The sequence below is a fragment of the Staurois parvus genome, unplaced genomic scaffold (genome assembly GCF_062004578.1).
Source record: "Staurois parvus isolate SC_StPar_1 unplaced genomic scaffold, SC_StPar_1.0 ptg000130l, whole genome shotgun sequence".
Lineage (NCBI taxonomy): Eukaryota > Metazoa > Chordata > Amphibia > Anura > Ranidae > Staurois > Staurois parvus.
Window position 1 is genome coordinate 5,630,304 of NW_028317926.1, and position 11,892 is coordinate 5,642,195.

The window sequence follows — 11,892 nt, forward strand, 5'->3', positions numbered from 1 at the left end:
TCTGGGGTAAAAAAAGGGACTAGCAGCACTGAGGAAAGCCAGTAAAACGCTCAGGGTGATAGCTGTTCTGCACTGGAGCAGGATCTTACACTGCCACAGCTCCCTTCCTCTCATTCTAGCTGCCTCTCGGGTGTGCAACAAATGGCCTGTCTGACTAAGGCAGATTTTACTAAAATAAGGTCTGATTTCTTTTGGAAACTCAGCCCTTTTAGAACACCTTAGAAGACCTTTTAGGTCTTTTTCCTCTCCACCACCTGAATCCTAGCAGGAGAATGACCCTGTATCTCCTATGCTGTTCAAGGATGACATTGAGGCAGATGAGGTGAACTCCGAAGAGGTTCCTGCAGAGTAATTGTTACCACTTCCATTTTATAGTTTTTTTGGGAGCGATTTGCCAGCAGCAAGAAAGATGTCTGCTCTTAAGCGTTGCTGACCTGTTATAGCCTGGGATCGAACCTGGGCCTTCTGCAGTGAGAGGCAATGTTTCTTCTCACTGAGCTACCTGGGATGCTGGACAACACTCTGCCTGATCTATTGGACAATCCTGCCTTGTGCCTGGTTTTCTGTTGAACCTTGAACTCCTTGCTCCTCCCATGAACTTTCTGATAAAAGGAATGTCCATGCACTTCCTCCTTGCCAGATTATTGTGCCTTCCCAGCCAATATCCCGCTTATCGTTCCTGCTGCCGTCTACATCTTCGCTACCGACCTTTGGCTTGCCACTGACTACAGTTCTGCCTCATCCTCATCTGCTACCATTTGTGACCGACCCTTGGCTTGTGACTGACTCCGCTTCTGTTTGATCCCTAACCTGTTTGATCCGCAATTGGTTTCCAGCTTGCTCATTCCCTGTTGGGGTGATCCTGAGATCTGCAACCTGGTATTAACATGCAGCCAAACCTATCTCCACCACTAGCAGCTCTGGTGAAAACCGGTTAATACTTAGACCCCGCACCTCAGGTGAGCCTGCGCTATTTCCCAGGGTGACCCTCTGGTGTACCAATCCTGCTGGTTTCAGGTAAGCCTTTTCCTGCTATAGCAACTGGTCTCTGAACTTGACCCAGACCGTGACAGAATAATCTGGCCCAAACATGGAGGTCGCTATAGCAAGTATTGTGACTCCTCTTAGGCAGCAAATTGCTGGGCTGCAGGAATTTGGGGTGACCCATCAAGAAAAAGTTGCCAAACATAGAAAGCATTGTGGATAAGCAACAGGGAGAGATTCAAGCTCTGCAGAGACAACTGCTGAACCGAGATACTAGCTCACATATGCCCCAGCCCCAACCATCTAAGTTTGATGGAGACCGCCGCCACTACAGGGGTTTCCTTAATCAATGTCGTATATAGTTCCAAATGTACCCTGCTGTGTTTCCTTCAGAGAAAAAGAAGGTAATGTTTATTATTAGGCTTCTGATCGGGGGAAGCTCTAGCTTGAGCCTCCCCTTATATAGAGCAAAACCATGGTATTCTGAATGATTTTGATACCTTTTTGACCGCGATGAATCAGGTTTTTGATGATCCCAACCGTTGTGCTACTGCTGAAGCAAAATTGCATAGTTTGCGGCAGGGTAGACGCTCGGTCGCTGAATACACAGCCGAATTCAAAAGTTGGATCGCAGATACCACTTGGAACCCTGCAGCTCAAAAGATCCACTTCCGCCAAGGGCTTTCTGAACAGGTAAAGGATGAGCTTGCCAGAGTAGATATTCCTAATGATCTTGGGGAATTCATCCAATTGTGTATCCGAATCGATCAAAGACTTACAGAAAGGAGGAAGGAGAGACTGGGAATGTTTGGAGGTAATAGGGGCATGCATCTCTCTGCTAGTCCATTTGTTCAGCAGGATTCAAGAGTCTCTCTGGGTTCGAACACTCCTAAGCCTATGCAGGTCGATGCTATCAAGAGATCCATTTCCATTCAGGAGAAAGGGAGAAGACGTTCAGAGAATTTATGTCTATATTGTGGGGACTCTGGTCATTATGCAATTAATTGTCCTAACAAAGTTAGAAGAACAATTGCTGTGACTGATGTGATTGCGCCTGAACAAATAAACTCTATAAGCCAGTCTGTCTCCCCACTGATCCCTGAAGAGAATAAAGTGAACTCGCTACTCTCTCATTTCGTTATTCCCATTAAACTTGTATCTGAGGGCTGTGAAATCTCCTGCTCAGCTATGCTGGACTCCGGGGCTGGGGGGAACTTTTATGGGTATAGAGTTTGCCAACAACAATAATATTCAAGCAAGAAATACATTTACCCCTATTGATATGGAGACAGCTGATGGGTCGCCCTTATCTTCAGGACCTGTTACCTATAAAACGGTTCCCCGGGTACTGTTGTTTGAGGCTGACCATTGTGACACCATCAGCTTTCAGCTGATTACGTCACTCAAGTTTCCCATCATCCTGGGCATTCCTTGGTTCTCCACTCACAATCCTTCCATCAACTGGGGAGCACGGACTATAGATTTTACGCCCCCCCCCCCACTGTGAGAAATATTGCAACAAACCTTGCCGATCAAGTTCGTCACCGATCAAGGAATCACAAAGTGATATAGTGGCTATCCAGTCATATGACAATTTGCCCCCACATTACCATGAGTTCCGGGATGTCTGTGACAAGAAAAATGCAGATCAATTATCCCCCCATTGCCCATATGATTGCCCCATTGAGTTGCTCCTAGGGGCAGAAATACCTTTTGGCCGCCTTTTTCAACCTGTCGGAACCTGAATTAAAAGTGGATCGATGAGAATTTGGAGAAGGGCTTCTTTAGACACTCATCTTCTCCTGCAGAAGCAGCCCTGTTCTTCGTTGAAAAAGACTCCACCATGCGTCCATGCATTGATTACAGAGACATGAATAAGATCACTATTAAAAACTGCTATCCATTACCCTTGATTTTGGAAATGTTGGAAGACTTCATTCTGCCAAGATCTTTACAAAACTTGATTTACGAGGGTCATATAACCTTGTCCGCATTCGTCAAGGAGACGAATGGAAAACTGCCTTCAGAACCAGGTATGGGCATTTTGAATCCTTGGTGATGCCGTTTGGACTTTGCAACGCCCTGCAACGTTTCAGCATTTTATCAACAATGTTTTTCGTGATCTGTCGGACCAATTTGTAATTGCCTATCTGGATGATATCCTTATCTTTTCCGATAATCGGGAGGAGCACCGCAGACATGTTTGCACTGTCTTTGAAAGATTAAGGAAAAATAGACTTTACATTAAATTGGAGAAATGTGAGTTTGAACAAACCAAGATCCAGTTTTTAGGCTATATCATTTCTCCAGAGGGAGTGAGCATGGATCCCGAGAAGATCAAAGCAGTGGTAGATTGGTCAGCACCTGGAACTGTTAAGGAAATTCAGCGTTTCATTGGGTTTGCCAACTTCTACAGAAAATTTATAAGAAATTTTTCTAAAGTGATAGCTCCAATCACACAGCTGACGAAGAAGGAGGTACCCTTCATGTGGACCTCTGAGGCCCAGACTGCGTTTAAAAAGCTGAAAACTCTTTTCACTTCTGCACCAATTTTGGTACATCCCGATCCTGAACTACCCTTTATAGTAAATAGAAGTGGATGCTTCCAATTCTGCCGTAGGAGCTATCCTGTTTCAGCGAAGTGATGAAAAAATGCAGCTTCATCCTTGTGCCTACTTTTCGCGTTTGATGTCCTCAGCCGAAAGGAATTACAATATTGGGAATAAAGAGCTACTGGCAATTAAGAAAGCCTTTTCTGAATGGAGGCATCTGTTAGAAGGGGATAATCATCCAGTAATTGTTCTCACTGACCATAAGAATCTGGAATTCATTCGCTCGGCCAAGAGATTGTCTTTTAGACAAGCACGTTGGTCGTTATTCTTTTCTAGATATAATTTTATCATATCATATGGACCTTGATCGAGGAATGGTAAGGCTGATGCCTTATCAAGGATGCTGTCTGAGCCTCCCCAGAAGGGCAACTCCAAATGTTCAATCCTAACTCAAAAGAACTTCCTAGGGAACACAAGTGCAAAGACATTCTTGAGTCTTCTCAAAGGGGTATGAGAATGACCCACTTCTCAGGGATCCTCCTAGGGACATAAACCTTGAGTACAAGAACGGCATTAGGACTCTAGCACATCGTCTCTATGTACCTGAGTCTGCTCAGGTGGAAGTCCTCAAATTAGTTCATGACTCCAAGCTGGCAGGACACTTTGGGATTTCAAAAACTGATGACCTTCTGTCACATTCCTTCTGGTGGCCTAGTTACAGGAAGGATATCAAACGCTACGTGGCCTCTTGTCTGACGTGCGCACATCATAAGACATCCCGAGCTTCTCTTTTGGGGTTGCTCCAGCCACTTCCTGTTCCATGAAGACCTTGGGGGTCAATTTCTATGGACTTTGTAGTCGAATTACCTTCCTCAAAAGAAATGACTACTATCTTGGTAGTCGTCGACTGCCTTACTAAAATGGCTCATTTCATACCTGTTAAGGGGGTGCCTTCTGAACAAACTGCGGAGTTGATAGTTTGAGATGTTTTTAAATTACATGGAATTCCTGTTGATGTGATATCTGACAGAGGAGTACAGTTTACATCAACATTTTGGAAAAGCTTTTGTTCAGCTTTAGGGGTAACTGTTAACCTGTTCTCTGCTTTTCATCCACAGTCTAATGGTCAGACAGAGAGGACCAATCAAACTTTGGAACAGTACCTTTGGTGTTTTGTCAGTTATCTTCAGGATGACTGGGTGGACTATTTACCTACGGCAGAGTTTGCCTATAACAATGCTAAACATAGCTCCACCTCCCAAAGCCCCTTCTTCCTCAATAATCATCCAGTTTTTATTCCTAATCTCCCTATCGCAACTCAAATTCGTGCTGTTGCCAACAGATTAACTACATTTCAGGAGATTCAGGCGAAGTTGATCGAGACCTTGGGGGAGGCTCAGGAATGTTATAAAAAGGCTTCCGACAGTCATCGCATATCACTTACTACCTTTCATGTGGGCGATAAGGTTTGGCTATCTACTAAAAATCTGAAGGTTCGTGTTCCATCTGCAAAGTTGGGCCAAAAGTTTGTGGGACCTTTCCAGATTTCTGCTCAGATCAACCCAGTCACCTTTCGCTTAAAACTTCCTGACAGTATGAAGATTCACCCTGTTTTTCATGTATCACTTTTCAAACCATTTCATGAAAATCCTTTCTCTGGAAGAGTTCTTCCACCTCCTCCACCTGTTGAGGTACAGGGTGAAGAAGAATATGTGGTGAAGATTCTTGACTCTAGGATGTTTAGAGGAAAATTGCAATATCTTGTCCAATGGGAAGGATATGGGCAAGAGGAAAATTCTTGGGAGCCTGAGGAAAATGTCCATGCTCGTAGATTAACAAGAGAATTCCACCAGAGGTTTCCCCATAAGCCTGGTCCTAAGATGTCCAGGGGATGTCCGGTGAGGAGGGGGGAGTACTGTCAGAGCCTGGGATCAAACCTGGGCCTTCTGCAGTGAGAGGCAATGTTTCTTCTCACTGAGCTACCTGGGATGCTGGATAACACTCTGCCTGATCTATTGGACAATCCTGCCTTGTTCCTTGTTTTCTGTTGAACCTTGAACTCCTTGCTCCTCCCATGAACTTCCTGATAAAAGCCATGTCCATGCACATCCTCCTTGCCAGATTATTGTGCCTTCCCAGCCAATATCCCGCTTATCGTTCCTGCTGCCGTCTACATCTTCACTACTGACCTTTGGCTTGCCACTGACTACGATTCCGCCTCATCCTCATCTGCTACCATTTGTGACCGACCCTTGGCTTGTGACTGACTCCGCTTCTGTTTGATCCCTAACCTGTTTGATCCGCAATTGGTTTCCAGCTTGCTCATTCCCTGGTGGGGTGATCCTGAGATCTGCGACCTGGTATTAACATGCAGCCAAACCTATCTCCACCACTAGCAGCTCTGGTGAAAACCGGTTAATACTTAGACCCCGCACCTCAGGTGAGCCTGCGCTATTTCCCAGGGTGACCCTCTGGTGTACCAATCCTGCTGGTTTCAGGTAAGCCTTTTCCTGCTATAGCAACTGGTCTCTGAACCTGACCCAGACCGTGACAGAATAATCTGGCCCAAACATGGAGGTCGCTATAGCAAGTATTGTGACTCCTCTTAGGCAGCAAATTGCTGGGCTGCAGGAATTTGGGGTGACCCATCAAGAAAAAGTTGCCAAACATAGAAAGCATTGTGGATAAGCAACAGGGAGAGATTCAAGCTCTGCAGAGACAACTGCTGAACCGAGATACTAGCTCACATATGCCCCAGCCCCAACCATCTAAGTTTGATGGAGACCGCCGCCACTACAGGGGTTTCCTTAATCAATGTCGTATATAGTTCCAAATGTACCCTGCTGTGTTTCCTTCAGAGAAAAAGAAGGTAATGTTTATTATTAGGCTTCTGATCGGGGGAAGCTCTAGCTTGAGCCTCCCCTTATATAGAGCAAAACCATGGTATTCTGAATGATTTTGATACCTTTTTGACCGCGATGAATCAGGTTTTTGATGATCCCAACCGTTGTGCTACTGCTGAAGCAAAATTGCATAGTTTGCGGCAGGGTAGACGCTCGGTCGCTGAATACACAGCCGAATTCAAAAGTTGGATCGCAGATACCACTTGGAACCCTGCAGCTCAAAAGATCCACTTCCGCCAAGGGCTTTCTGAATAGGTAAAGGATGAGCTTGCCAGAGTAGATATTCCTAATGATCTTGGGGAATTCATCCAATTGTGTATCCGAATCGATCAAAGACTTACAGAAAGGAGGAAGGAGAGACTGGGAATGTTTGGAAGTAATAGGGGCATGCATCTCTCTGCTAGTCCATTTGTTCAGCAGGATTCAAGAGTCTCTCTGGGTTTGAACACTCCTAAGCCTATGCAGGTCGATGCTATCAAGAGATCCATTTCCATTCAGGAGAAAGGGAGAAGACGTTCAGAGAATTTATGTCTATATTGTGGGGACTCTGGTCATTATGCAATTAATTGTCCTAACAAAGTTAGAAGAACAATTGCTGTGACTGATGTGATTGCGCCTGAACAAATAAACTCTATAAGCCAGTCTGTCTCCCCACTGATCCCTGAAGAGAATAAAGTGAACTCGCTACTCTCTCATTTCGTTATTCCCATTAAACTTGTATCTGAGGGCTGTGAAATCTCCTGCTCAGCTATGCTGGACTCCGGGGCTGGGGGGAACTTTTATGGGTATAGAGTTTGCCAACAACAATAATATTCAAGCAAGAAATACATTTACCCCTATTGATATGGAGACAGCTGATGGGTCGCCCTTATCTTCAGGACCTGTTACCTATAAAACGGTTCCCCGGGTACTGTTGTTTGAGGCTGACCATTGTGACACCATCAGCTTTCAGCTGATTACGTCACTCAAGTTTCCCATCATCCTGGGCATTCCTTGGTTCTCCACTCACAATCCTTCCATCAACTGGGGAGCACGGACTATAGATTTTACGCCCCCCCCCCCCACTGTGAGAAATATTGCAACAAACCTTGCCGATCAAGTTCGTCACCGATCAAGGAATCACAAAGTGATATAGTGGCTATCCAGTCATATGACAATTTGCCCCCACATTACCATGAGTTCCGAGATGTCTGTGACAAGAAAAATGCAGATCAATTATCCCCCCATTGCCCATATGATTGCCCCATTGAGTTGCTCCTAGGGGCAGAAATACCTTTTGGCCGCCTTTTTCAACCTGTCGGAACCTGAATTAAAAGTGGATCGATGAGAATTTGGAGAAGGGCTTCTTTAGACACTCATCTTCTCCTGCAGGAGCAGCCCTGTTCTTCGTTGAAAAAGACTCCACCATGCGTCCATGCATTGATTACAGAGACATGAATAAGATCACTATTAAAAACTGCTATCCATTACCCTTGATTTTGGAAATGTTGGAAGACTTCATTCTGCCAAGATCTTTACAAAACTTGATTTACGAGGGTCATATAACCTTGTCCGCATTCGTCAAGGAGACGAATGGAAAACTGCCTTCAGAACCAGGTATGGGCATTTTGAATCCTTGGTGATGCCGTTTGGACTTTGCAACGCCCTGCAACGTTTCAGCATTTTATCAACAATGTTTTTCGTGATCTGTCGGACCAATTTGTAATTGCCTATCTGGATGATATCCTTATCTTTTCCGATAATCGGGAGGAGCACCGCAGACATGTTTGCACTGTCTTTGAAAGATTAAGGAAAAATAGACTTTACATTAAATTGGAGAAATGTGAGTTTGAACAAACCAAGATCCAGTTTTTAGGCTATATCATTTCTCCAGAGGGAGTGAGCATGGATCCCGAGAAGATCAAAGCAGTGGTAGATTGGTCAGCACCTGGAACTGTTAAGGAAATTCAGCGTTTCATTGGGTTTGCCAACTTCTACAGAAAATTTATAAGAAATTTTTCTAAAGCGATAGCTCCAATCACACAGCTGACGAAGAAGGAGGTACCCTTCATGTGGACCTCTGAGGCACAGGCTGCGTTTAAAAAGCTGAAAACTCTTTTCACTTCTGCACCAATTTTGGTACATCCCGATCCTGAACTACCCTTTATAGTAAATAGAAGTGGATGCTTCCAATTCTGCCGTAGGAGCTATCCTGTTTCAGCGAAGTGATGAAAAAATGCAGCTTCATCCTTGTGCCTACTTTTCGCGTTTGATGTCCTCAGCCGAAAGGAATTACAATATTGGGAATAAAGAGCTACTGGCAATTAAGAAAGCCTTTTCTGAATGGAGGCATCTGTTAGAAGGGGATAATCATCCAGTAATTGTTCTCACTGACCATAAGAATCTGGAATTCATTCGCTCGGCCAAGAGATTGTCTTTTAGACAAGCACGTTGGTCGTTATTCTTTTCTAGATATAATTTTATCATATCATATGGACCTTGATCGAGGAATGGTAAGGCTGATGCCTTATCAAGGATGCTGTCTGAGCCTCCCCAGAAGGGCAACTCCAAATGTTCAATCCTAACTCAAAAGAACTTCCTAGGGAACACAAGTGCAAAGACATTCTTGAGTCTTCTCAAAGGGGTATGAGAATGACCCACTTCTCAGGGATCCTCCTAGGGACATAAACCTTGAGTACAAGAACGGCATTAGGACTCTAGCACATCGTCTCTATGTACCTGAGTCTGCTCAGGTGGAAGTCCTCAAATTATTTCATGACTCCAAGCTGGCAGGACACTTTGGGATTTCAAAAACTGATGACCTTCTGTCACATTCCTTCTGGTGGCCTAGTTACAGGAAGGATATCAAACGCTACGTGGCCTCTTGTCTGACGTGCGCACATCATAAGACATCCCGAGGTTCTCTTTTGGGGTTGCTCCAGCCACTTCCTGTTCCATGAAGACCTTGGGGGTCAATTTCTATGGACTTTGTAGTCGAATTACCTTCCTCAAAAGAAATGACTACTATCTTGGTAGTCGTCGACTGCCTTACTAAAATGGCTCATTTCATACCTGTTAAGGGGGTGCCTTCTGAACAAACTGCGGAGTTGATAGTTTGAGATGTTTTTAAATTACATGGAATTCCTGTTGATGTGATATCTGACAGAGGAGTACAGTTTACATCAACATTTTGGAAAAGCTTTTGTTCAGCTTTAGGGGTAACTGTTAACCTGTTCTCTGCTTTTCATCCACAGTCTAATGGTCAGACAGAGAGGACCAATCAAACTTTGGAACAGTACCTTTGGTGTTTTGTCAGTTATCTTCAGGATGACTGGGTGGACTATTTACCTACGGCAGAGTTTGCCTATAACAATGCTAAACATAGCTCCACCTCCCAAAGCCCCTTCTTCCTCAATAATCATCCAGTTTTTATTCCTAATCTCCCTATCGCAACTCAAATTCGTGCTGTTGCCAACAGATTAACTACATTTCAGGAGATTCAGGTGAAGTTGATCGAGACCTTGGGGGAGGCTCAGGAATGTTATAAAAAGGCTGCCGACAGTCATCGCATATCACTTACTACCTTTCATGTGGGCGATAAGGTTTGGCTATCTACTAAAAATCTGAAGGTTCGTGTTCCATCTGCAAAGTTGGGCCAAAAGTTTGTGGGACCTTTCCAGATTTCTGCTCAGATCAACCCAGTCACCTTTCGCTTAAAACTTCCTGACAGTATGAAGATTCACCCTGTTTTTCATGTATCACTTTTCAAACCATTTCATGAAAATCCTTTCTCTGGAAGAGTTCTTCCACCTCCTCCACCTGTTGAGGTACAGGGTGAAGAAGAATATGTGGTGGAGAAGATTCTTGACTCTAGGATGTTTAGAGGAAAATTGCAATATCTTGTCCAATGGGAAGGATATGGGCAAGAGGAAAATTCTTGGGAGCCTGAGGAAAATGTCCATGCTCGTAGATTAACAAGAGAATTCCACCAGAGGTTTCCCCATAAGCCTGGTCCTAAGACGTCCAGGGGATGTCCGGTGAGGAGGGGGGAGTACTGTCAGAGCCTGGGATCAAACCTGGGCCTTCTGCAGTGAGAGGCAATGTTTCTTCTCACTGAGCTACCTGGGATGCTGGATAACACTCTGCCTGATCTATTGGACAATCCTGCCTTGTTCCTTGTTTTCTGTTGAACCTTGAACTCCTTGCTCCTCCTATGAACTTCCTGATAAAAGCCATGTCCATGCACATCCTCCTTGCCAGATTATTGTGCCTTCCCAGCCAATATCCCGCTTATCGTTCCTGCTGCCGTCTACATCTTCGCTACTGACCTTTGGCTTGCCACTGACTACGATTCCGCCTCATCCTCATCTGCTACCATTTGTGACCGACCCTTGGCTTGTGACTGACTCCGCTTCTGTTTGATCCCTAACCTGTTTGATCCGCAATTGGTTTCCAGCTTGCTCATTCCCTGGTGGGGTGATCCTGAGATCTGCGACCTGGTATTAACATGCGGCCAAATCCATCTCCACCACTAGAAGCTCTGGTGAAAACCGGTTAATACTTAGACCCCGCACCTCAGGTGAGCTTGCGCTATTTCCCAGGGTGACCCGCTGGTGTACCAATCCTGCTGGTTTCAGGTAAGCCTTTTACTGCTATAGCAACTGGTCTCTGAACCTGACCCAGACCGTGACATAACTGCTGTTAAGAGCTGGTTTCCAGCCTTTTTTTTTTACTCTTAGTGGCAGCCGCCAGTGTTCTTAACCAGTAAATAGCTGGTTGGCAGCCGCTGCGTCCTTAGCAATAGATGACACAAAAATTTTAAAAGGCGTGGAGCCTGGGCACCCTGGTTGAGAAGGGGTCAGCTATAAAGTCGTGCAGTAGGCAGAAAAAAAAAAATCCTATAACTGATATCTGCCCATATGACGAAATGAACTGGTGCAGATCGTATAAAGCAGCTTGTCAGTCTACAATGTGCTACACAAAAAAACCCAATTGCACACAGGATGCCGACTCACTGTGAGCAAACTAAACCAGTTTAAGGATAAATAATAAATACCTTCTGCGCTTTAAGGAAGTGTACAGCAAAAATTAAATGAAATATATCTAACGGCTGCTAACACCCACACCCATTACCAAAAGTGATAAATACTAAACAAGAAATAATTGGTGTAGCGCTCATAAATAATTAAATTAAATCAATAAATATATCAATTCATATTAAATAAATAAATAAAAATCACAATTATTAAATATATAAAGGTGATAACTCAATAGTGTATTGATCCCATCTGGGATCTAAAAATAAAAAACAGTGAAGCACACAAATATAGTGAACTAAGAATATACCCAATGTGGTATATTTAAACAACAAATGGGCTCACAATTACCCAGATCCTTACCAGGACCAGTGACTGATCAAAAATCAGTGAAAAACAAACAGGTGATCCCAGCACTGGGGGATAAATCTTTCAATT

The 11,892-nt window shown here is 44.3% G+C and overlaps 1 protein-coding gene across 1 annotated transcript; it reads left to right on the plus strand.

Moving 5' to 3' along the window:
- Window positions 1-289: 289 nt before the first annotated feature.
- On the plus strand, window positions 290-10,512 carry LOC149466438 (uncharacterized). Its single transcript, XM_089672550.1, has 3 exons — window positions 290-348; window positions 9,099-9,304; window positions 9,845-10,512. Exons 1-3 carry the CDS (start codon window positions 290-292, stop codon window positions 10,510-10,512), a joined length of 933 nt encoding a protein of 310 aa, XP_089528676.1.
- Window positions 10,513-11,892: the final 1,380 nt, after the last annotated feature.

What these genes read in the sequence shown, in the direction of transcription:
- LOC149466438 (XM_089672550.1), top strand. Translation starts at nt 290, where the DNA reads ATGCTGTTCAAGGATGACATTGAGGCAGATGAGGTGAACTCCGAAGAG. An exon ending in TCCGAAGAGGTTCCTGCAGA is followed by an intron (nt 349 to 9,098) that starts GTAATTGTTACC and finishes GGATCCTCCTAG; the next exon opens with GGACATAAACCTTGAGTACA. An exon ending in CAAACGCTACGTGGCCTCTT is followed by an intron (nt 9,305 to 9,844) that starts GTCTGACGTGCG and finishes ATAATCATCCAG; the next exon opens with TTTTTATTCCTAATCTCCCT.